This window comes from Mesoplodon mirus (genome assembly GCF_964341445.2).
Source record: "Mesoplodon mirus genome assembly, chromosome: 10".
Taxonomy (NCBI): domain Eukaryota; kingdom Metazoa; phylum Chordata; class Mammalia; order Artiodactyla; family Ziphiidae; genus Mesoplodon; species Mesoplodon mirus.
The window spans coordinates 34,527,772-34,555,282 of NC_138986.1; the positions used below are offsets into that span (position 1 = coordinate 34,527,772).

General features: G+C 35.3%; 1 protein-coding gene across 1 annotated transcript in view; it reads left to right on the forward strand.

Annotated features, from left to right (window-relative positions):
• The window catches only part of THEMIS (thymocyte selection associated), a 170,551-nt gene that overhangs the window by 15,127 nt on the left and 127,913 nt on the right, over positions 1-27,511 (forward strand). Inside the window, exon 2 of the mRNA XM_082633696.1 lies at positions 19,946-20,104. Coding sequence (XP_082489822.1) covers positions 19,946-20,104 — 159 coding nt within the window. The remainder of the gene's footprint in view (positions 1-19,945; positions 20,105-27,511) is intronic.

Genomic DNA, 27,511 nt, shown 5'->3' on the forward strand with positions numbered 1-27,511 from the left:
TATTAATTTGATGCATATATGAGTTCATATGGCAAAAAATTGTGCTATTTTAATGCCGACATAATTCTTTTATGGCTAATTGAATTTAATTTTCTTCAGTCTTAATTTAATCAGCTAGGGATATGGTAGTAAAATCAGCGAAAATTTGGAAATTATAGCATTGTATTCAACTTGCATTTATTCATATTTCATAGGCTTTAAATATTAGGACAAAAGAAAACTTTTTTCACTTTTTAATATGAATTCACAGTATTGATAGTGGTTTATACAGACTCAAGAGGAATAAAATTATGTATAAATCTAATGAAATATGGCCTGTCACATTCTTAAAAAAGAATTTCAGCTAACTGAAAACAGAGCACCAGTATTTCTCTACATGAGCTTATATTTATCACGATTTATTAAAGACAAGAATTACATTTCTACAGTAAAATTTGCTACATATTTGTAACATATTCTGTTGAGCTTCACAGGTTTAAAACTACTCTTGATTCTGGATGACATAAGTTCACAGAGAGTGAAAGTTGAATACTTTTTATATCTAAGCTTTAAAATTAAGTAAAACATTATATCCCAATATTTGAAATTGATAATATGATTTATAAAATAAATATAAGTTTGTTCCATTTGTGTCAGTGGTATATGGTTGGACACTAAAATGACTGTCGGAATAGAACTTGGTAAACCTAAACGTTCAGTTTTACTTGAAAAAATGTTGATTTGGTAATATGCAAAAATTACATTCATTATGGCATAATCTTATTTGAAATGATGTTGAATTTTTTCCTATAAAAACTTTGGAATCATTTTTTATCTAAGGCTTAACACTTCTAAGAGCCAAATTGTAGCTGCTGTACAATTTGGCTTTTAGACTGCCTTTAGGCCATACACTACAGATCAATGAATCACCCTTTTAGTATAATTAAACATTACATTTTAAAAAATAGAATCAAAATATTTGAAGTTTAAAAATGTAAAAGGGTTTTTAAAGTTTAGGACAATTTTGTGTTTATACTTGAACGGAACACATTTTTCCCTAAAACTTAGCTGAAGCAGGCCTTATTTTAGGAAAAATCCCTAAAATAAGTACATTAAAAACAAGCAAAAGAAGCTCAGATAAGATAATATCAGTTGTATTATTTTCAAAAGCTGTGGAGGAAAATAACTGACAGCAAAATTTTTGTGTTGTTTACTTAAGTGGAAATGTTCCAAAATGTGGGCATTTTTGTACAATAATGGCACACGTTATTCACATCTATTGTAGAATGTTCATACTTAAAATTGTCTAACTTCATTGTTAAGTACCAACCTTGACTATGTAATAAAAATATAAAAAAATGGAGAGCTAGCCTATGTTTTTACATATAATCATATAAATATAGATTATTCATATACTTCCTTCATCTTATAAGTATAAAGACATGACTAAGCAATAAATTAAGTAAAACTTGTATTTTTTATTGGATGCTAGATTTTCAACTGCTGTGAAATAGACATTTTGGTTAGGGTTATTAACTACCAAATTCATTTGAATAGATACAAATTTTCAGTCAATTATTTAACATTGAAAAACACTAAAGAAAAGAAAATGAAACAACTTTGCCTTACATGTAGTAGTTTACACTTTTGTATACTATAATACTAATAAATTTTGTTAGGCCCTGCTAAATGACTGGTGAGTAAGCACTGAGAATGGGAGAGAAGATAATTTCAAGTAAGGTGTTAAAGAAAATCTAAAAAATTATTTTTAGAAATGTCTATCTTTGATGCAGTATTCAAAGTCTTGAACTTGAAAACTTTACATTTTAATTGGGACATCTGCTTTTTCTACTTCTAACAAATATTTGGAAAGATTGCACCATTTTAAAACTAAGATTTTAGCAAAGCTGTTAGATGAAATTTACTTAAATGAAACAGAACTTTTTCATGTGAAATAATAGTTTTTAAATGGCGAAAGACATTATTTGAGAAGATTTTGTTGTTATTTTAAAGAAAAATAATTTATTAGGAAATGGGGACAGCTTCTACTAATCTATGTAATGAAATTAACTTTCTGATTTTCTGATTGTTATAATTAGGTCTAAACCGTTTTACTCTAGATTAGAAGGATTGGTTTTAGTGATTCAGCACTTGTGTCAGTTAAGGAAAGAACACCTGCCCCATAAACCATGTGTGAATTCTAACCACAGACCGAAGGACTTTTTTTGGTTACTTCTTTATTGACATCCGGAAAGGCCTAAAACATATTTAAAACAGTTTTTCCCAGAACTTATGAAATCAAATCATGTGAGTTTTGAATTGTGTTCATTATCAGAGACCACTCTGATTTTGAATATTAGTAACATCGTTACTAATTTAAATAAATCCCTATTTAAATACATTATAGTGTACGTATTTATTCCAGTAATTAAAAAAAAAATTCAGCAACGATTTAGCATGTTCAGAGAGATAATAGAAACTTGACAATAATAAAAATTTGAACTTGTCTTAGAACAGACACAGGCTGGACCTTCCTCTTTTCCTTCCTTCCCTCCTTGCCTCCCTTCCATTCTCCTTTGTACTGTAGTCATATGCGACTGGATACGTTTACATATGCTCTTTGACAGAAATGTACTTTGAGTACCAGTTATGTGCTGTAGTAAAACAGAAGCTGGGGTGGGGGGAGCGTATAAAATAACATCCACTGCTATCAAGTTTTTCTCTCAAAGAAAGGACAAATAATTAAGAAGATAATAATAGAGATGACACCTAAAAAAATTCCAAGTCGACTATACACGCACTGCATGCTTTAAAAAATCAGGATTAGGAGGTGGCTGTGACCCTAGTGACCGGGCTGGGAGCGGGCTCCGGGGTCGGGTGTAAATCATGGCCGCCCGAGGAAGGTTAAGGCAGGTGCAGCTTCCGTTGGCAGGTAGGAAAATACGCCACGGCGGGACCGGCCAGGAGAGGGAGGGTTGTAAATCCTGGAAGACCAGCTTAGTGAGACCCGTCGGATCGGACGCGGAGGGGGCAGCTCTGAGCTTGGAAGGTCAGCCACAGGCTGTGCGATTGCGATGCTGACGTCCCCACGCTGGCTGCCTCGGTCTGGTCTCTCCCAGTGCATCAGAGCCGCGACAGGAGAAGCAGCTGACTGCCCCAAGTATCCATTTTCTTTTTCTTTTCTCTATACCCTGCCCTCTCGTAATTTGTCCATTTTAAAAAAAAAAGTGATTTTCTACATTTCTAGTAAATCTACTCTTTTTAGAATAAGACAGCATTCTGGATCAACAAAATTAACCTCATTTTATAGAGGCAGAGACCTATCCACAAAGTCTTTGTGCAATTATTCTATCCACTGATTATTAATAAAAAGAACAAAACTTTCTTTTTCAAATAACAGGATCAACAATTATCTTTCTTAATGATACTTAACTATAAGGAAACATAAATAATCAAATGATTAAATAAATCTCCAAGAATATCCATTTATTCAGCTAATTCACTGAATGGCTGCTGAATACCTGGCAGTATGCTGAATTTGCAGTAACAAAGCTCATTAAGTCACCATAGCCCTCTTAAAGAACTCAAGAATCCTCATGAAGTCAGACATAACAGCTACAAAGGTGTGACATGTGCTCTACACTAACAAATGTTTGACGCATTGTGTGATCACTCCTGGATTGATACATGATATAGTTTTGGTCAACTACTAATTAGAACATCGGAATTTTCTGATAATATACCTAAGGAAACTTTTTTGGTATAGAAATAACATTATTTTGAAGAAGACTTCTTTAAAGATGACATTTAGTAAACTACTTCTTATTGCAACGTGCTTTAAAGTTTAAATGAGTGCTTTAAACCACTAAAGATGGAAGTAAGAATGGAAATTTTAATTTCTGCTGTTAAGAACGTTCTCTTCTTACTTGGAACAATAAGCCATTCGTTTGCAAGTTCTCATTAAAAATTTGACAGTGAAATTATCTACTGATAGATGCCATTCATCTGACAAATGACCTGCAGCATTGTATTTTTACTGTTGGGCTTCATGCTGGTTGGTTCTCTAATTCAGTTTTCTCTAAAAAACAAAGCAGAATTATTCAAGGGAACATCGTGTTTTAAAAAACCACAAGCTCAATGCTCAGTAAAATTTAGTAGCTCTTATTTATTGAAATAAACCCATGGTGAATATTAATTTCATCCTATTTATTAAGAGTGACTGATTAAAAAAAAGTCATGCCAACCTTTCTGGAGAAAATGACTTTTGTTGCAAACTGACCAGAATGGATTTTGTCATTCACCGTTATTAGGTTATTTTTGGTAGATTTTGGTAGTCTTCAATCTTTGGAAGTACGTGGTCTCATACAATGAAATTTTGTCAAATGTAAGATGTTTATTTGCAAGCAGGCATCAAAACACTTATATGACCTGTGTGTCAGCTTGATGTAGTCCCATCTATTTGTCTTTTAAAATACTTTGACAGCACCTTGCATGAAAGGTTCATTAGAGACTTCTGCAGCAATATTCCAGCTATCTTTCTAGTTAGATGACAAAACTGCTTTGAATCAACTGCTGAACCAGGATTGTGAAGCCCAGGGCCTATATTGGGCTCACTAGATTCTTATACCCCTTTGTAGGAACAGGAGCTCCTGTGTTACATTTGAAACAAATCAACACATTTTAAACACCACTCATTTCACCAATAAGGCAATCTTAAGACTGGTATTCATTATTCTAATTAAGAAAACTATGTTAATATAAGATAAATGTAGGTGACACTTGTGATAGTTGTTTTAAGAGTATGAACTTCTGATTAATCTTTTTTGTGTTAACTAGTCACCCTGGGTTTATATTTCTGATTAGTGTACTTCAAATATTAACATTTTTCTCATCCCTTCTTCAGGGCTATAGGTTAAAAGTATTGAACACATACATGTGTATTTCATTGTCTATACTGACGTATTTCAGGTAGTAACATTAAATATTTATCTTTGCACGTGTCCCAGATACTCTATTCTCACTCTCGGGAGCAGATCTATCCAGAGTTGCTTTTGTTTTGTTTTTATTCTTGAAGATTTAACTAACTAACTCCCAAATTTGTATCATTTCCCAGGTTGACATATGTAGTGCTGATTTCCTTTTACTTATTTCATGATTTATAACAGTATTTCTCAAACCTAAGTAAACTTTGGTATCTACTAGGGAATTTTAAAAAAAGAAAACATATTCCTGGGTTCTACCCTGGAGAATCTGATTTAGAATTTTTGGAGTAAGCCCTAGAATCTGTATTTTAAAATTTTCCCCAATTAATTTTGGTGCAGCCTGCTGGCAAACAGTTGTTTAAGAGGAACTGGTTAGGACCATCTCTGCTTAAAGATGACCATTTGACGTTAGAAACAATATATCAGGAACTGAGCACAGTGTTTCCTTCCCAGTTTTTCCACATTTTAGTACACCAACCTTCTCTTAGTGCCCCAGCATCGTGGTCTGGGAGTCATTTTGGCCCCATTTTTCTGCTTTTCTTTCACCAGTTTGTGAAGGACCATTTCAGTGTTTGCAGCTGCAATTATATTCGGGCTCTCCTCACTGCATACTTACACCCCATGGCACCTGGTAACTTCTCATTGCCTCTCCTGTCTTTTGTTACTCTGCAAGCAGCTCTTAGGAGAACTTTCTTAGAACCATAGCAATATATTGCCTACAGTTCAAATCTGCTCTAAGTTCTCTCCAACCACTGGCTTTTTATTTTGTAATCAGATCATCTTGGAAAGACACTAGATGTCAGATTATTCTTTAATACATATTAATTTATTTAAATCTGAAAAGTGATATTTTTACTTTCTGGAATGCCTGTCCCATGAATATTAATAACCAGCCTTCCACATCAACCCCGTTTGGCCATAATCATACATCACCTACTACATGTGTAAGAGACTATACTTTAAGTTGTTTGTTGCTGACATCATTAGTATGAGAGGACAATCAAGGTGATACAGGGATGCCCAAACTACCCAAGCTCTGAAGCACTTTACCAACAGCAAAACCTAGGCTCTCGTATAAGCTTTTTTTTTTTCTTTTAGTAGAAAAAGGAAATGCTTTTCAATACGGTAACCACTAGCCATTATGTGGCTATTTAAATTTAAATTAATTAAAGTAAACAAATTTATGGGTTCCTCAGCTACATTAGTTACATTTCAAGTGCTCATGAGCCCCATGTGGCTGTTGGCTTCAGTGCTGGGCAGCTCAAATTATATGTCCATCCTTGCAAAAAGTTCTAATGGACAGTTCTGCTCTAGAGTCCCTCTAGAAGTCCCAAAGGTAGGAAGAGGCTCACATCTTTTCCAGTATCAGTATAACTCACTGCCTCTATTTCTGCTATCATGACTCTCCTAAGGACTTACTGCAGTTTGGGGGTTATTCATTTTCTTCAGGCTCCTTCTACTGCTTCCCTTTGTCTGCATGTGTTCCTGTATTTGCCTGAGGCTTTCTCAGTCTGACACTGGTATGAGAAGTTGCACTGCAGCACACGCATACTACACACACACACACAAACACACACATATATTTAAATTAAACCCTTTATTTTGAGATGATTGTGGACCCATGAAATTATAAGCAATAATACAGAGAAATCCCATGTATTCTTCATCCAGTTTCGCCTGGTTGTAACATCTTACAAAGCTATAGAGTACAACATCACAGCCAGGGTATTGACATTGATACAGTCAAGATACAGAGCATTTCTATCATACTGTGATTCATGTTGCCCTTTTATAGCCACATCCATTTCCCACTTCCCTCATCTCCTCCTTAACACCTTTTAACCATTATTCTATTCAGCATTTTAATAATTTTGCCATTTCAAAAGTGTTATATAAAGAGAATCATACAGTATGTAACCTTTTGGGATTGGCTTTTTCACTCAGCATAATTCTCTGGAGATTCATCCAGATTTTTGAATGAATTAATAGTTCATTCATTTTTACTGCTGAGGGGTATTTCATAGTATGAATGTACCACAATTTGTTTAACTATTCACATGTTGAAGAATATTTGGTCTGTTTCCTGTTCAGGGCTATTATGAATAAAGCTACTATAAACATTTGTAGACAAGTTTTTGTGTGAAAATAATTTTTTATTTCTCTGGGATTAATGCCCAAGAGTGAAATGCTGGTAGTTGCATGTTGTTACTTTTTTTTAGCAAACTGCCAAACTGTATTTCTGTGTGGCTGTACCATTTTACATTCTCCTCAATAATGTACTAGTAATTCAGTTTCTCTGCACCCTTGCCAGCATTTGTTGTTGTCACTATTTTTTATTTTAGCCATTTTGATAGGTATGTAGTGATTGTCATTGTGGTTTTAATTTGCGCTCAGCAATCGCTAACAATGTGCTCATTTGCCATCTGTATATCTTCCTCAATGAAATGATTGTTCATGTCTTTTGCCCATTTTCTAATTGGATTGATTTTTTTACTATTTGATTTTGAGAATTCTCTGTAAATTCTAGATATAAATTCTCTATCAGATACATGGTTTGCAAATATTTTCTCCTAATCTGTAGGTTGTCTTTTCATCATTTTCATACTGGCTTTTACAGAGAGTTCTTTTTATTATTTTGAATGTGTGTTTAACTTTGTCAAATGCTGTTTCTACATCAATTTATTTGGTCATATGCTTTTTCTTCTTTAGCCTATTGATATAGAGGATTACACTGATTGCTCTTTGAATATTGAGCCAACCTTGTATCTTTGGGATTAAGCACACTTGGTTATGTTATATAATTTTTTTATATGTTGCTGGATTCTATTAGCTAAAATTTTTTGAAGGATTTTTTTTGGTCTGTATTGATGAGGGATATTGGTCTGCAGTTTTCTTTTTTGTGATGTCTGTCTGGTTTTGGTATAATGGTAGTTTTAGGTTCATAAGATAAATTGGTACATATTCTCTCTTCTGCTTTCTGGAAGAGATTGTGTAGAACTGGTGAAAATACCTCCTGATAAGTTTTATAGAATTCTTTATTGAAACAACCAAGGGCTGGAGATTTCTTTTTTAGGACTTTGTAACTATGAATCAATTCTCTTAATAGTTATAGGACTGAACCAATTATTCATTTTATTGTAGGTGAGTTGTGGTATATTGTGGTTTTTTGAGGAACTGGTTCGTTTCACCTCAATTGTTGAATTGTAGGCTAAGTTGTTTGTAGGATTCTCTTTTTTCCTTTTTGACGTCTGGAGGGTCTGTAGTCATATTCTCTGTTTTAGTCCTCTTATTTGTAATTTGTACCTTCTCTCTTTTTCAGAATTGCTAACGGTTTGTCAACTTTATTGATCTTTTCAAGGAATCATCTTTTGCTTCATTGATTTTCTCTTTTTTAATGTTTTTCTTTCCAAGTTCTTGAGGAAGAGGCTTAGAATATTTGAAATTTTGCTCTTTTTTAATATGAGCATTTAGTAATATATATTTTCCCCTCAATACTTCCTTATCCTTATGAAAATTTGTGGTTTGAGATGTTGCAATTTTCTTTTGGTCCACAGATTATTTGGAGGTATGGTATTTAATTTTCAAGTATTTGGAGAGTTTTTTATTATCTTTCTGTTATTTATTTTTAGTTTAATTCATTGTGGTCAAAGAATACTATGATTCAGTTCTTTAAGTTTGTTGAGACTTGTTTTATGGCACAGGATATCTCAGTATATGTTCTGATGGGCACTTGAAAACAATGTGTATTTGCTGTGTTAGGTATAGTGTTCTGTAAAGGTAGATTAGATCCCGTTGTTTGAAGGTGTCCTTGTTCTTCTATATCCTTACTGATAATCTATCTAATATTTTATCTGCTGTTGAGAGATGGATGTTGCAGTCTCCAACTATAATTGTGGATTTGTGTATTTCTCCTTTCAGTTATATCAGTTTTAGTTGGCATATTTTGAAGCTCTGTTGTTTGATATATACATATTTAAGATTGCTGTATTTTCTTGGTAGACTGACCCTTTTATCATTATGTAATATCTATCTCTGGCCCTAGTAATTTTCTTCACTCCAAAGTTTACTCTATCTGATGTTAATATAGCTACTCCTGCTTTCCTTTGATAATTTTTTTTATTAGTTTCTGCTTTATAACAAAGTGAATCAGTCATACCTATACATCTGTTCCCACATCCCTTCCCTCTTGCGTCTCCCTCCCTCCCACCCTCTCTATCCCACCCCTCTAGGCGGTCACAAAGCACCGAGCTGGTAGATAGATAGTGGGAAGCAGCCGCATAGCACAGGGAGATCAGCTCGGTCCTTTGATAAATTTTTGTGTGATATATCTCTTTCCATCCATTTTCTTTCAACCTGCCTATATTGTTATATTTGAAAGGAGTCTTCTGTAGGTAGCATATGTTTGGGTCATGTTTTTTTTAATCCACTCTACCAATCTCTTTTTATTGATGTATTTAGATCATTTACATTTCATGTAACTATTGATATGTCAAGGCTTAAGTCTATTATATATTTAGTTTTCTGTTTGGTTTCTGTTTTTTGTTTCTCCAACAGGGGGTGAGGTGTATGGCCTCATTATTGCCATAATAATGGGGTTAGAAGCCCAGTTTCCCCTTTCAGCCTCTGTTGACACTCAAAAAGGAAGGGATCCTTCTTACTGCTGGTCAGAGTGGGAGTACTGTCTCCTCACTAGGCTTTCGCTGATACCACTCTTGATAGGAGGGATAATAGTGCTTATTACTCTTGCACACATGGCCTCCAGTTACACCTTGTGATGGAGTGGTGCCTTATTACATTGGCTAGTGGTAAAAGTCCTAATTTTTCACTGGACATCCTCTGACATCACCCCAAGGGGAGGAGAAAGTGTGCCTCAGTACTGCTCGGTAGGGTTGGAAGTCCGGGCTTCTCACTTGGTTTCCCTGACAGAAAATGGGAGTTTATTACTGTCTCACAAAGATGCAAGTCCCATCTCTCAACTCTGCCTTTTCTGACACCACCTCAGCAAAGGGTGGGTGAGCGTCTTATTATATTCATTGTGGGTGAGATTCTAACGACTCTACTCAGCCTTTCCTGGTGTAGGTGGTTGTGGAACCAAACATTTTTCTGTGGTATTTGGCTTGAGTAGAGTGATTATTGTCAAAAAGTTTTCTGTTTTACTAGGCTGTTCCTTTCCTGGATTTTTGGCTAGAGAGAACAGGATTTATTGGAGATTTTTTTTTTTGTCTGTACCCATTGGCATTTCTAGGTTGCTAGTATCTTCAGCTTCAAGTCTGGAATACATGAGGTTAGGAAAATGTATGTCTACTTCATCTTTCCAGAAACAGAAGTCCCAGTTGAAGCCTTTTAATAAGACTTTACTACAAACTTGAGATTAATACACCTAGCACTCAATAAATACTTGTTGAATGGTTTTATAAATAAATATAATACAGATGTACTATTCATGGAACCCAAACCCAGGCCCTTTCTCCTAGTACATGCAGTTTTCGTTCATAGTAATTATCATTTTGTAATCATATGTTTATATGATTGTTTGATTAATGCCTTTTATTTCAGTGTATTAAATATTTCGTGAAGGTTAAGACTACATATCATTTGGTCACCATTATATCAGTAGTACTTACCATAGTTTTTTAGCTTGGCACATAGAATATATTCAGTTAATTTGTTGATTATATTAATGTGGAACCACAGATACAGAGGGCTGACTGTACAGTATAGGCAGGTTTTCAACTACCTGGAAGGTAGGTGCCCCAAACCCCAGCGATGTTTAAGGGTCAACTGTATTTGTTTGGGTGGGGTAAATAGACAAGGTAACTTGCAGCCAGAGCCACCAGCCAAAGCCACTAGTTATCCCAGACCTATCTTAGTTGGTCACCTCAAGGAAGATGGATTTCAACATGTTGGCATACTTGTAACCCATTTGTGGCATACCAAGTTTCGTTGGTACAAGGTGGGAAAAAATTGACCTTTGATGTATCTTTATTCCCAGCCCAAGTCCATCTTCTCAAGTTTCTATTTTCACTTCAGTAATTTTCTCTTTCTTAGGATGACAAAGAAAATAACAATTTTTTATTCAGGGAAAACCTCATCCCTATCCATAAGAAGACATTTATTTTCATCTTAACCAAGAAAATCACACCAGTTTACAACAGTGTAACATTATACTGAATTATTCGGTCTTAAACAACATCATATGAAATAATAATAATGAAACCAATAATGGCTAATATTTACTGAACCCTAAATAGATGCCACATTCTGGGCTATGCACTTAAAAATTGATTATCTAGGGGCTTCCCTGGTGGCGCAGTGGTTGAGAGTCCACCTGCTGATGCAGGGGACACGGGTTCATGCCCCAGTCCTGGAAGATCCCACATGCCTCAGAGTGGCTGGGCCCGTGAGCCATGGCTGCTGAGCCTGCGTGTCTGGAGCCTGTGCCCCACAACGGGAGAGGCCCGCGTACCGCAAAAAAAAAAAAAAAAAAATTGATTATCTACTTTGATCCTCAAAGCAACTATCAGAAGTAAAATTACCACCTCATTTTAAAGACAAAGAAATTGAGGCACTATCCCCATTTTATAGAAGAAGATATTGCCTGAAGTCACACGTTTATCAAATGTAGATCCTGGTTTTGAAACTGACTCTAGAGAAGGCATTCTTATCTGTGATTTTTACCTAATTAAATGCCTAGGAATGAATGGAGAGAAGAAGTGTGTGTGTGTGTGTGTGTGTGTGTGTGTGTGTGTTTAACAGTTGTATGTCTTAAGGGAGATAAAGTTCAACCCTGAAATTTCATCCTGTAGTCAATCTCAGCAACAGACCTCCTGTCTTTGGTGTTTCAAATAAAAATATACATTTTTTTCTTCATAAGACAATGTAAGTTTTATAGGCACATGCAACCTAATTTAAATCCTGAAATATACATACCTTTCCCTCACCTTTTGGATCAGAGACTGTTAGCTGCCCCTCTAACTATATCTGTTCTCTCGGTCTTCTGTGGTAATAGAGCTTTCAGCTGTGAATGCAGCTGCCTGGCTAAAGATGCTGCACAGCTCTCTTGATGCTTAAAGTGGCCACTTGATTAAGTTTTGGCCAATGGGTTGTGATAGTAGTATTTGACATGTGAAATTTCTATTGCACGCCACTGAAACAAAAGGAATGTTTCCTTCTCTTTATCTCTCTTTCTCACTAGCTGAATTTCAAACATGATGGTAGGAGCTGAAGCAGCCACCTTAGAACATACCCAACAGGCACTATCAAACCTCTTCTGGAACAGTCAAGGGCATGTGTGTTTTTGAGGGGCATGATACCTTGTCACACAACTCCAAAATGCCACTGACATCCTTATAACTTGTGTTTCAGGTAGTTTTATAATGAGCAACCTATGCTGTAAGCAGTGGCCCTGAACATATTTCAATCGTTTGACACATTGATTTGTTATAAGGAGCAACTGGTGATGGCTATCTTCACACATTTTAAGGCTGCTATGTATAAGAGTTAAATAGTTGTTTTCTGTATGATTCTAAGGGTAAAAATTGTTCTAATTGTGTGTATATCCCATAAGAACACATATTACACTTAAAATGTAGAGCTTTTTAACAATTGCTTAAAAGTAGAGTGGGTCACCTTAAAATAATTGGAATTCCATCAGTGAAAGTGTTCAGATATAGTTTGGACAACCAGTTGGTAGAGATATTGTATAGACACTCAGTCATTTTAATATGTTAGTAGGATGTGATGGTATTTAAGCTCCTGACACTAAGACCTGTGATTCAAGAGATCATTAGAATTAATGGCACTTGGCTTAGAAATATAAAGTGAAATTTAAACTAATCCTACAGCTGCCATTGGGCTATATAAAGTTGCAATTATTATCAAGTTAGATGTTTTATGCCTCAGTTCAGACAGCTGTCTGGAAAAAAATGATGGATTGAGGGACCCTGTATTCTTCTGCCAGATTTCTTTTACTAAGCCTTTGAGAGTAAATTAGTTCACTCTGAAGATTAAAATCTTTAAAAATAAATATCACCCAAGGGGGCTTAAAGAAAGCAAGAAAAGTCATAGTACAGGACTGGGCTGGAATAATTTATACCTGGCTTGCCATTTTCAATTGATGGATAGTCACCAGGAACTTTATGTTGAGGAGGATTATTAGGCCTCATCTGGATTCAGCTGGAAATGTGCCATGGATGATTACTGATGGGAAGGGAGAATGGTAGAATATAGTATAGATATTTGCCATCTCTCTCATGGAGAATACCTGGCAAATTAGTTAGATAGAACTCACAAAATTCATCTCTTAGGGGATTTCACCTGCTCCTGGCTTTGGTTCTTACTGTGTAGATCCAACAGTGCAAAGTGTCCAGGGTCAATTAGGTTCAAGCACTGCCTCATACAACTCAGAAGAGTATAATGTACAAATCAGAATGCCAATGTAGTAATTTGCAATTAGGACTATTACTGTCAAGTTGATTAAACTTCCTGTGTCTTTTAGTCAGGGCACTCAGGCTGCTGGTGACATTGAGATAGATGAGTTAATAATACTGACTAAAATTTTGTGTATTAGGCTATAACTTTTCTTTTTCCAGTATGTTCAAATTTTACTCTAACTCTCTAACTCCCTGAGGCTACATCCTGTTTCCCTGCACTGACTGACTGTGGTCATATTTGTACTTAACCATTTAGAGAAGTGCTTCTCAAACTATCTGTAGTGAAGGTCCAATTTATTTTCTTTTCCCAATCCATTATGGACTGGTACTTTAATAAAATGCAATACAAATGAATTATTATAAAAATAAAATTAAAAATAGACATACAAAATTCAAGCATTTTTTAAATTATTTAAATCAATGAACATAAAATAACTTCAAAATTCATATTTCATAAGCAAAATAGTTAATGAAGTATTCAATGCTAATGAACTTAGGGAAAATTTGTAATATAGTGAAGCTTCATTTTGTATGCATCGGATAAACACATTATAGTTCATTGGAGCCCACGTATAAACAATTCAATCAGTGCATTGATTTTATGATTTTAAATGGCTATGGAGGTCTATGATAGCTTTATTTAACATTTAGGATATAAAACATAGGCAAGTATTTATACTTAAGTATAAAAAATGTACTTGAAATCAAGTCATTCCTAAAACAACAAACCAACTCCCAATGCAACATTGTTCATATAAGAAATTATAACATTACTTACGATGTAATTTTGAGAATTAAAATCTGGGTAAAACGTGGGGAATATCTGGCCAATTGTAATGTCGGGAGATGCAGAATCACTGATTTGTTCCATCATCATAAGGAAATATTTCATAGATATGTAGGAGGGATATCCATTTCATACATCTCAAATCCGTTTGGTCTGATACTTGTTGACACAAAGAGCTGTGATGATGACTTCTATCGTAACACCAACTTACAAATGCTCTAAGTACAGTTTTATTTAATCTATTAAATTGATTCTACCATTAAACAAACATCAGATTTTTAGCTGGTGAAGGAAACTGTTAATCTTTCTTCCTCAACCACTAAAACTTAATCATCTAAATGCCTCACATTTCACTCAGAGTAGTTGAAAAGTTGGACATTTTCTGGTTTCTGGGCTCACTATGATTTTAACCTGCTTTATTGACTCTCAGGCTCCACCCTTTTCCACCCATTGTGGTTTTCATTGTTTCCCCATGTTCAAATTTTCTAAGACTCACCAATATTCACTATAGTTTCTAGCATATTTCTGTCTTTAAACTTGATTTCCAGGATAACACTTAAACCCTAAATTCACGTTAAAAACCTCCATATTCTCAAAAGTAAGAGAGATTATACCTTAGCTCTACTTGGTGTTGGCCATCATTTTCCTTAATACTTGGTGCCACTGTTTTGCCCTCTTTATGTTGATATATTGGCAGAAGGGAAGAGAGCCTCTATGACCTTGAAAGATCATTTTCGATCAATATTCAGATATACCTCTCAGTGGTATACCCAGTATCTAACTGGTAGAATCCATCCCTAGTAAAGCTGCAAGCTTGCTGTTTTATGCTTATTTTTATGCAAACCACATTCAAATATCATGTTCATCTATTTTTAGATATATTCTTCATGTAGTGCATGGGGATGACTTTGCCTTACAGGAGATGGAGATAGTCTTTATGGAATACTGGCCATATAATAATAATAAAGAATAATCACAATTGTTTATGAGGAGCAAGGATAAATCTCTACCAGCAAGCCCAGTCTATAGACACTGTCGTACAATATCAATCCTACTTTACAGAGTAAATTCCTAAACCTGTCATACAACATCAATCCTACTTTACAGAGTAAATTCCTAACTCCTCCAAACATATCTCAGATCATTTTATGAGCCTCATCCTCAAGGCCAGCAATATAAAAATGGTAAACATAGTGAAAAATGGCAAATTTAACAAGCAGAGATTCATATTGTAGAATTACCTGCCCTTAATATTCCTTGTCTAGGGAATTCACAAGGTGACCAGCTAATCTCACATATGCTTGTACATTTGTTATTAGTTATACCAAATGAAGATATAACCCATGCCAAAGCCTTGGGTTGACTATGCTTTAAACTGTTAATGGAGAAGGACTTCTACTATATTCACAATAATTTATTGTCATTTTACAGTAAAGCTAAGTTATAATTTAACATTCACTAAGGATCCACTAATTGACAAAACTGTGCAATTAGCTGTGTGTATGTGAGGAGGGATATAAATATAGTTAAGATGATGTCTCTTCTTTAGAATATCATAATAAATTCTAAAGTATACATAATATCAATGGTCAGAAAATAATACCCTAACAGCAGGCTGTGATAGTGATCACATAGGGGCCATAATGGAGATACATGCAAAGTACTATTGGAGCACAGAGCAAAGAATTAATTCTTACTTAGGTGGGAATAAAGGAAGGCTTTCAAGAAGACAATGAATATGAGCTGAATCTTTAGGATTGGTTGAACTTTGAAAGGCTGATGATGGGATGAGTGGCTGGTATGGTGGGGGTGGGAGATGGTGGGGTGGGGAATGAGGAAATGGGTATATGTTGAGTAAAGGGGAAAAAGTGTCTAAACAATGTAAGTTTCTTCTTCCCTGACTGCCACACATTTTCAGCTTTGTAGAGGAAAAGGAAGAAAATCTATGGAACCAATTGTTTTGGTTTCTTCCATGTGATTACAGCATTGCTTATATGGATTGTCAAATAAGGGATGGGCTCATAAAAGGATATTAATGTGTCATTTTTATTGAGCAAAGTAGCATTTCAGAAAAGGTGATTTCAGAGGCACATGACTTTCATTACAGCCTTCAGGGGCAATGTTTGATCACTGAAAACAGGCTGCTTTGTTCAGCTTTCTCTGATGTTTGGCCTTATCGTGAACACATATGCTCTGACTTGGAAAGAATCAGTCTGTAAAGATTTAATAGATTCTAGATTTGCATATTCAAAATGCATGTCTTGTGGTTAAAAATGAAATGAAAACTATTTTTATATCTATATTTACACAAACACATAGTTCAGACACGTCTCAGCAAATTTTTAAAAGGCAATTAGGCATATTATATGTGCTTGTTCTGAGATTATGAAAGTTGGCTGTTTTTTAAATTAACCATTTTATATTTTCACTGAAAAAAATGTATTTTAAGAGACACTATAATGATGATAATGATGTACAAGAACTGTTCAAGTTTCAGGGGTTTGAGATTTGCTGTATGTTCTTGTCACCTATTAGGGACATAACTTTCTAGAGTTGGGTGTCACTGACCTCTCTCTTTATTAAAATGAATTAATAGCTTTCTTGCTTAGAGGAAATTGGAAGTCACAAAGAATTAAAGATAAATGTTAAAGATTAACATTTCCATGAGGCTCTTTTCCTTACATGACTGAAAAAAGTGATTTTCTTTTTTCAAAGCGAGAGGGATGATTAGAAAGAGACCTGAGGTGTCAAAAGCCTTTTATGTGGTGACTAAAACTCACAGAATTTTCTCTTAGAATTCTCTGGCTTCTGTCCCCTGTGAATTGATATGTAATCTCACATAAACTCATCTTTTAATTTTGAATTCCAATGGAACCTTTGAAAGAAAGATGGCATTCCAAGTGAGTCAGTTTGCTATACATTACATCTGCAATTAGACATTTGTTGTGTTGAAATTAAGCCAAACAGACTTCCGCTGAAACAGAATAGGTCCAATTACGTTGTATTTCGTGTGACACAGAAAAATCTTACCATGTCACTTTGCTGTTTAAAATCCTTCCGTTTCCCTGTCCTTACTTACAACATCCTCCATCTCAATGACGCTGAGTGCTTCCTCTACCTGACATGTCCTTCTCTCTCTTGGTGAGTTTTGCAACAATCTCAGAACAGAGATTATTTCAGTTATACATTTGTTGTCTAGACCAGTGCTTTCCAAACCTTAATGTACTTACGAATCATCTGGGGGTCTTTTTAAAAATGCAGGTTCTGATTAAGCAGGTCTAGGGTCTGGCTAAGATCCTAACAAGCTCCCAGGTGATGCAGCAGGACACACTTTGGATAGCAAGCGCCTAGAAACATATGACCTCTCATTAAATTGGCATTAGTTCCTGGACATTGATAACTGAAAATGTAAATTCTCTGACTCTGAGGTTGCTTCAGACTTTGATTGGCTTTTTTGTTTATTGGTAATTTTATAAAGACACTGCACGATCCGGATTCCCTCTACTTCTTCAGTCTCCTTTCGTACCAGTTCCCATTTCTTACTTTATATTTGAGACATAACAAATTATGTGAAGTTTCCAGAATGTATCAGACTCTTGCGCATCTCACTGCCTTTTCAAATACTATATCCTCTGCCTGTCCTAACATTTTGTGATGCTTCCTTTAAAACTCAGCTCGGCTGTCATCTCCTCCACAGATCTTTCCCTAATCTCTTTCCCATATAACTGCTTAATTAAATGCCTCCAATTTACTCCCACAATGCCCTGTATTTTCTATATTATAACTTTCTCATAATCTGCTTCAATTGTCTGCTTACTTGTCTGTTCCCTTCAAAACAGTGCTTCTATGGGGAAGGCATATGCATTTTGTATTACTGCCAATTGCAATGTCTGACACATAGTAGGTATTCATTAAAGTTTGCTGAATGAATGAGGAAGGGAGGTTGATGTGTTGGTAGTTATGCAATAATATAATGCAATATTTTTTTTCATGAAGCTTAAAATTGAATTGGGAGTAACAGAAACTAAAGTCATAAAAGGTTAAGTACAGGATGAGATAATACTGTAGAAGTAAAATGTTACTATGTGATTAATTTCCGGAAGAGGATCATAGAAAATAATTATTCTGAGTTCACTGGAAGAAAATGTCACTGTGGATTTATTATTATTTTTTAATATACCAGTTTTTTCCATGAGGGATTTGAGATGGCTGACAACACAATGTATTGGAGTTAATAAAAAGTATGAACGCATGTGTAGTTAAGGCAATAGTATGAGAAAAGGAGGGAGTTTAGAAGTATACAAGGAGCTCATATACTAGCATGTCTGCAAAAATGATCCTCATTAAATAATAGACAGTAAGGTTGGTGTGCAAATTTTCATTTCCACTCTGCCTGGGAGGCTGACTTCTGTGGAGTCAGCAGCTCCATTGTCCTCTGGCATCTGGCTGAATTGGGGCAATGGGGTACCCTGTTAGATGATCCAATGGAGGAAAAAGAGTGAGATCAGGACATTTATGTTCTTGTGTTGCCAAGAACTGTCTGTGCCTGTGTGTAAATTGTCCCTTTGTTAAAATCTCCTTAAATTGTTTTAATTTGCGTGTGCCCCCTGCTCTCTGTAGAGACTCTGATAAAACCACAGTGTTGTTTAAAGCTAGATTGAATGCTGGGCTTAATAACTTTTATGATAACCATTAATGCTATAAAAATGTTTCAGGTACTTGCTACGTATCAGGCAAGATTCTATGAAGAGGTGTTTCAACAGAAGAATTCAGAAAACCAACCAATAAACCTAAAATCTTGTGCTCATATTATTTATATGTTAGTGTGGTAAAGAGGGTATAAATCATATTGGAAGCAAGGAAAAATTGATATGTTTCAAACCCCACAGTTCTGCAATGTTTATTTACATCAACCTCTAGTTTACTGCTTTATTGTAAAGCGATAATATCCCAGAGATGTGGTTTTGGGGTTGTTTCCTTTTTACCGGGGCTAGATTACCCAGAACTTTTGCTCCTCCTCTTTCCTGTTGCTAATCTTTCGGTTATTTCACTGCTCAGTGTTCCTCCATCAGGAGATATAAAAGGGAAATAAATGGATGAAAAATTAAGCTTTGACATCTATGATAAAAGGTTTGTTAGGAAGGAGACTGAAATCTTGAACTAAAATGAAGCTTTTCAGTTTATCTGGGTTTGTCTGCCCCCTATTGCCATAAAGATGTTGAGAGTTGTTTCCAGCTTGTCAAAAACAAGAGATAAAATGGACAAAATGTTATATTCATAATGATGAAGAGAACTAGGTCTTATAAATAGATATGGTGCTCTTAATATGAAGCCCTGGTGTACAAATGCTCTGTCTTTGGATGTTAGATTGTATTACAACCTTGTTTGCAGTACTTACTCAGATCATTGTTGACTCATGTGAATTTAATTCTATGACCTAGCCAAAAAAAGATCATAAATCCAGCAGGGGAAGACATGGTTGTAGCTTGACCTTGGAAAGATGAGCTAAAGGTGCTGAGGACCATAAATTCAATTTACAATAATAACAAAAATAAGATTGTTTACACTTTGCCCAGTGGATGAAGTGAAAATCTAATATTTTTTCCTGGTACATGCTGTATATTTTGCCAAGCTTGATTAAATTCCTGTTTAGCAGGTATCTGAGAGGAACTGAATAAAAACACTTCATATGAGACTTTTGACTCCTACTTTGTTCTTCATTATTGAATTCTTCTTTTAAAAGCTGTTTTTCTTTTATTTTTCAGGTTCTATTTATGAAATGTTTGGAAATGAATGCTGTTTGTCAACAGGAGAAGTGATTAAAATTACTGGCCTCAAAATTAAGAAGATCATAGCTGAAATTTGTGAGCACATTGAAGGTTGTGAGTCTCCACAACCATTTGAACTGCCTATGAATTTTCCAGGTACAGTATTTTACAAACATTTCTCATTTGTAAAACTGTATTCTTAAATGTTATATACGTCTCTACAACTGAAAACAATGAAAAAGTGGTAGTTTTTGTTTTTTTTTACTCTAGGGCAGTGGGTGAAAGAATTGGGATTCTTATAGTTTAGTGATTTTAGGGACTAATAGAAAGCAAATATTTTCTCCCCTTTTCAGTAAACATTGTTTACTTAGGACTTAATATTTTCTGATAACAAATATTTAGTGAGTTTAACTATATGCACCATTAGTTGTGCCAGATAGTGGGAATGAAGAAATTAAAGATATATTTTCATAAGTTATGTAGAACTAATTAATATTTCCTAAACATATTTACCCTCTTTATTCCTAGCTCCCTGGATCACTGCTAAACTTCACTGTCTGGCCATACTGACAAGTTTGGCTGCTCTTCTTTAACTAGTTAACCTTCAAAAATTAGGTCAGATATCAGGTCTCCTAGAAAACTTTTGCTGACTCTATAATCTAATCTAGATATCTCTATGTTCCTGTAGTATCTTGGGCACTGTAGCATGCACCTTATTGGGTAGTAATTAATGATTTTCTTATTTGTCTTATTCTTTAGACCAGGGTTGGCAGACTTTTTCTGTAAAGGACCAGATAGTAAATATTTTAGACTTTGCCTGACAAATGGTCTCCATAACAACTACTCCACTCTGATGTTGTAACATGAAAGAAGCTACAGATAAACCAATATAAACCAATTGGTTTATAAACCAATGAGCACTACATAAACCAATGAGCACAGGTGTGGTTCAATAAAAATTTATTTACAAAAACAGGTGGCCAACAGAATTTGGCCTGTGAACTATAGTTTGCTGAACTCTGCTTGAGACTAAAACTCTTTGACAGATGAAATATGACATATGTGGCTTTATTTCTATGAACAAGCACATTTTCTGGCACAGGGAATGTGCTCAATAATTTCCTGTTGGTTGAATAATTGTTTATCAATGAATGATTAGTGAAAGAGAACAATCTAGTAAGCTGTTACAAAGTAATTAGTGTATGGTATAACTGAAGTATGCATGGGTTCTGTGAGAGTCTTGATAAGATGGATCTAATTCCAGTTGGTTATGCTTCAGAACATGGATTTTGGAATCATTATATTTGAATCCCAACTCTGTCACTTCTTAGTTAGGTAACCTTGCCAAATTATTTACCCTCTTCTCATGTAAAATGGGAATAATAATACTATCTCTTAGTGTTGTTGGGAGGATTAAATATTGAAATATATTTAGATTGGTTAGAGTGATACTTGTCATATAACAAGGGCTATAAAAAAGTGTCAGCTTATATTACCATTATGAACATTATTATCATCATTGGTGGAGTCAGGGAAAGCTTTTCAGAGAATGTTATTCTTGAGCTGAGCTTTGGAAAATTAAAATAAATTAACTGTATGAGGAGAGGATTATTCCAAGTGCTCCAATATTTTATCCCTTTCAACTGAAATCTTATTCCTTGTTTAATTCTAATTACTCCTCATTACCCCATCCTATATAGCAATAGACTCCCAGTTAGATTTTAAACTCAAAGAATCCAATATATTTTTAAACCATCCTTCCTTATTTGTGAATTTTCCATTTCTTGGGGGGTAATGATTTCTAATTTTATTTTATTGTGGTCAGAAGACATACTTTGTCTTTTGAGACTAGTTTTATGGCTTAACATATGGCCTATCCTGGAGAATGCTCTGTGTTCACTTGAGAAGAATATATATTCTGCTGTTGCAGCATAGAGTGTTCTACAGATGTCTGTTGGTTTATAGGATTGTTCAAGTATTCTATGTCCTTGTGGATCTTTTGTCTAGTTCTATCCCTTTTAGAAAGTGGAGTATTGAGGTTTCCAACTGTTACTGTTGAATTGTCTGTTTTTCTTTTCAATTCTGTCAGCTCTAGCTTCATGTATTTGGGGACTCTGATGTAAGGTTTATATGTGTTTATAATTGTTACCTTTTTTGGTGGAGTTTCCCTTTTATCATTATATAATATTCTAAACAATTTTAGTTTTAAAATCTATTTTTTTCTAATATTACTGTAGTCACTCCAGTTCTCTTTTGGTTACTATGTTCATGGTCTACCTTCTTCTATTCTTTTACTTTCAAATAACTTGTGTCTTTGAATCTGAAGTATGAATCTACAAGTAAGTCTCTTGTAGACAGTATATAGTTGGATGGGCTTTTTTAAAAAAATCCATTCTGCCAACCTCTGCCTTTTAATTATTTAATCCATTTATATTTAGTGTAATTATTGATAGTGTAAGATTTACATCTTCCATTTTGCTATTTGTTTTCCATATGTCTTAGGTCTTTTGTGTTTCTCTATTTGTCCATTTTTGCCTGCTTTTGTGTTAAATAGATATTTTCCAGTGTACAATTTTATTTCCATTTTTAAAAAAAATCTTTATTTTTTAGAGCTGTTTTAGGTTCGTTAGCAAATTTGAGCAGAAGGTACAGAGACTTCCCATATACTACACTACCTGTCTCAAATTTGCACAGCTTCCTCAATATCAAAATACCACTGTCTTTTCATGGTGTGTAACATATCTTTTTAGCACTGAATAATAGTTCATTGTCTGTATATACCACCGTTCATTTTGCTACTCACCTATTGAAGAACAACTTGGTTGCTTTCAGGTTTTGGCAATTATGAATAAAACTCCTATAAACATTCATGTGCAGGTTTTTGTGTGAATATTAATTTTCAACTGATTTGTGTAAATACCAAGGAACATGATTGCTGGACCATATGGTAAGTATATGTTTAGTTTAAAGAAACTGCCAAACTGTCTTCCAAAATGGCTGCATCATTTTGCATTCCTACTAGCATTGAATGAGAATTCCTGGTGCTTTGCTTCTTCATCAGCATTTTATGCTGTCAGTGTTTTGGATTTTGGCTCTTCTAATATGCATACAATAATGCTATCTTATTATTGTTTTAATTTTCAATTCCTTAATGACGTATAATGTTGAATATATTTTCATACGCTTATTTGCCATGCCACGTTCTTTGATGAGGCATCTGTTCATGTCTTTTGCCCACTTTCTAATCAGGTTATTTGTTTTATTATTGTTGGCTTTTAAGAGATCTTTGTGTATTCGGGATACAAGTCCTTTACCAGGTATGTCCTTTGCAAATATTTTGCAAATATTTTCTCTCAGACTGTGGCTTGTCTTCTCATTCTCTTGACAATATTATTCACTGAGCAATTTTTTAAAAATGAAATCCAGCTTATCAATTATTTTTCTCTCTCTTTTTTTTTTTTTTTTTTTTGCGGTACGCAGGCCTCTCACTGTTGTGGCCTCTCCCGGTGTGGAGCACAGGCTCTGGACGCGCAGGCTCAGTGGCCATGGCTCACGGGCCCAGCCGCTCCGTGGCATGTGGGATCTTCCCAGACTGGGGCACGAACCCGTGTCCCCTGCATCGGCAGGCGGACTCTCAACCACTGCGCCACCAGCTATTTTTCTCATAGATTTTGCCTGTGGTGTCATGTCTAAAAATTCATCATCAAACCTAAGCTCATCTAGATTTTCTGCTACATTATCTTTTAAGAGTTTTATAGTTTTGCATTTTACACTTAACTCTGTGATCTATTCTGAGTTGATTTGTGTGAAGGGTGTTAAGACCTGGGTCTAGATTCTTTTTTTTTTAACATGTGAATGTCCAATTGTTCTAGCACCATTTGTTGAAAATACAATTTTTGCTCCATTGTATTGCCTTTGCTCCTTTGTCAAAGATCAGTTGACTGTATTTAGATGGGTTTATTTCTGGGCTATCCATTCTGTTTCACTGATTTGTTTATTCTTTCACCAGTATGATACTGTGTTGATTACTGCAGCTTTATAGTAAGTCTTGTCAGTTCTCTGGCTTTGTTCTCCTTTAATGTTGCTATCCTAGGTTTCTTGCCACTCCATATAAACCACAGAATCAGTTTGTCAGTATCCACGGAATAACTTACTGGGATTTTGTCTTTTTTTTTTTTTTTTTTTTTTTGCGGTACTCGGGCCTCTCACTGTTGTGGCCTCTCCCGTTGTAGAGCACAGGCTCCGGACGCACAGGCTCAGCCGCCATAGCTCACGGGCCCAGCTGCTCCGCAGCATGTGGGGTCTTCCCAGACCGGGGCACGAACCTGTGTCCTCTACATCAGCAGGCGGACTCTCAACCACTGCGCCACGAGGGAAGCCCTTACTGCGATTTTGACTGGCATTGCATTAAAGCTATAGATGCAGCTGTGAAGAACTGACATCTAAACAATATTATATATTCCTATTCATGAAGATAGAATATATCTCCATTTATTTAGTTCTTTTATTTCTTTCATCAGAGTTTTGTAGTCTTCCTCATATAGATCTTGTACATATTTTGTCAGATTTATACCTATTTCATTGTTTTGGTGCTAATGTAAATGGTTTTGTGCCTTTAATTTCAAATTCCACTTGTTCATTGCTAGTATAATAAAAGTGATTGACTTTTGTATATTAACGCTATATCTTGAAACCTTGCTATACTTATTAGTTCTAGGAGATTTTATTGATTCTTTCAGATTATAATTGAATACATTGTTGATATTATTATTATGAGCAAACAAAATTTGTAAGATTAACTAAGAATAAGAAAATAAAAGTTTTTACTTTATCCTCACTCGTTCCTTTTCTGCTGCTTTTCCTTTATGTAATTCCAAGTTTCTGACATACAATTTTTCTTCTCTCTGAAGAACTTTTTTTAACGTTTCTTGCAAAGCAGGTCTATTGGAACAAATTCCCTCAGTCGTTGTTTGTCTGAGAAAGTCTTCAATTCTCCTTCACTTTTAAAGGATATTAGGATTCAGATTTCTTGGTTGGTGGAGTTTTTTTTCCTCAATGCTTTAAATATTTCACCCTCCTCTCTTCTTGCTTCCATGGTTTCTGAGGAGTAGTTAAATGCAATTCTTACCTCTGTTCTTCTACAGGTATGATAGGTAAGATTTTGTTCCTCTGACCTTTTTCAAGATTTTTTCATTATTTTTGATTTTCTGCAGTTTGAATATGATGTTCTTATGAAGTTTTTTTTTAGAATCCTGTTTAGTGTTCTCTGAGCTTCCTGGATCTGTGGTTTGGTGTCTGACATTAATTTGGGGGAAATTATCAATCATTATTTCTTCAATTATTTATTCTGTTTTTTTAAAAATAAATGTATGTATTTATGTATGTATGTATTTATTTATTTATGGCTGCATTGGGTCTTCGTTGCTGCATGCAGGCTTTCTCTAGTTGTGGAGAACTGGGGCTACTCTTTGTTGCGGTGCTGGCTTCTCATTTCGGTGGCTTCTCTTGTTGTGGAGCATGGACTTTAGGCACGTGGGCTTCAGTAGTTGTGGCGTGTGGGCTTCAGTAGTTGTGGCACGTGGGCTCGGTAGTTGTGGCTCACGGGCTCTAGAGTGCAGGCTCAGTAGTTGTGGCACACAGGCTTAGTTGCTTTGCAGCATGGGGAATCTTCCTGGACCAGGGCTCGAACCCATATCACCTGCATTGGCAGGCGTATTATTAGTGCCACCAGGGAAGCCCATTGCTTCTGTTCTTACTTCTCTTTCTTTTCCTTCTGATATTTCCATTATGCATATACACCTTTTGCTGTTGTCATACAGTACTTGGATATTCTGTTCTGGGTCTTTGTTTTATATTTTTTTCCTCACTGCTTTTCTGTTTTAGAAAGTTCTATTGATATATCCTCAGGCTCAGAGATTCTTTCCTCAGCTATGTCCAGTCTACTAATGAGCCCATCAAAGGCATTCTTCATTTCCATTACAGTGTTTTTGATCTCTAGCACTTCATTTTGATTTTCTCTTATGCTTCTGTCTCTCTGCTTACGTTGCCCACCAGTTGTACTTTATCCACTAGAAACCTTAGCGTATTAATCATAATTGTTTTAAATACCTGGTCTGATTGTTCCAACATTGCTGCCATATCTGTGTCTGATTCTATGCTTGATTTGTCTCTTCAATTGTCTTTTTTTGCTTTTTTTAGTATGCCTTGTACTTTTTTTCATGATGGTTAGGCATCATGTACTGGTTAAAAGGAGCTGTAGTGAATAGGCCTTTAGTAATGTGGCAGTAAGGTGTGGCAGGAGCGGAAACATTCTCTGGTCCTATGATTGTTATCATATTTTTGTGAGCTTGTGCCTCTGAATTGTGAACTTCACGAATGCTTCTCAGTCCCATTCTCTGCATCTTTAGGTGGGACGGATGGCTGGAGTGGGTTGGAGTTGGGTATTTCCCTTCTCCCCTGTGGAAGACCAGAGCAGGCTAAAGCTGGGTATTTCCCTTTCCCCAAGTGGAAAGGTGAGAGTGGGCTTTTGTTGCATATTTTCCCTAAGTGGAAGGCTAGGGTGGGTGTTAGTTGCATATTTTCATCCCTCTGGGTCAATGAGTCCTGATAAAACACCAATAGTTTCTCTCGAGGGCAGGTCTTATTAAGAACAGAATGCTCTGTCCTATTTCAAAATGGTTTCTCTTGCCTTCCCCCCACCAGAAGCATGAGGGGATTTTTCTCTCATATTCACTGTGAGCGCCTGGTTAAGTTTTTGGTAGTAAAACTTACAAAATTGTGGGCCCCCCATGACTAAGTTTCCCTGGAATTTTTTACACTCAGACTTGTCCACTCTGAGCCTCTAGCAATTCATCAATTACAGGTCGGATTTGTCTACCCTGGTATTGGTTTTTGTAGCAGTTTATTTTGTGGAAAATTGAGATTCTCTATACTTGCCTGTCTGTCTCTCCAGTTTTGGAGGCAGGAGTTTGTCCTGTGATCTCACTTCTCTGATATATCTAAGAATAGTTGTTGATTTTTCAGTTTGTTCAACTTTTCACTTTTTTTTAGGACAGAGTGACAACTTCCAAACTCCTTATATGCCATGCCAGAAACCAGAAATCTGGTGGTTTTTTAAAAAATACCCATATATATATATATTTAGTTATTTTATCAATGGTAGCCTGGGGATTACAATTAACATCTTAATTTATAACAATCTAGTTTGGATTAATGAATTTAATTTCAATAGCATATAAAATTTGGCTCCCATATAGCTCTGTTTCTTACCCCTTGGTTCAAATTTTTATTATTATAAAAATTACGTCTTTATACATTGTGTGCCTATCAGCACAGATTTGTAACTATTTTTTATGCAAATGTTTTTAAAATAAGATATGAGAAAAAAATTGAAAACAAAACATACATTTAAATTTTCTTTTAATTTACTTTCAGAGTTATTTTTATTGATACTCTATTTCTTCACATGGAATAGAGTTACTGACTTGTGTCCTTTCATTTCAGCCTAAATGACCCCCTTTAGTGTTTCTTGTATGGCAGGTTTGGTAGTGATAAATTCTCTCA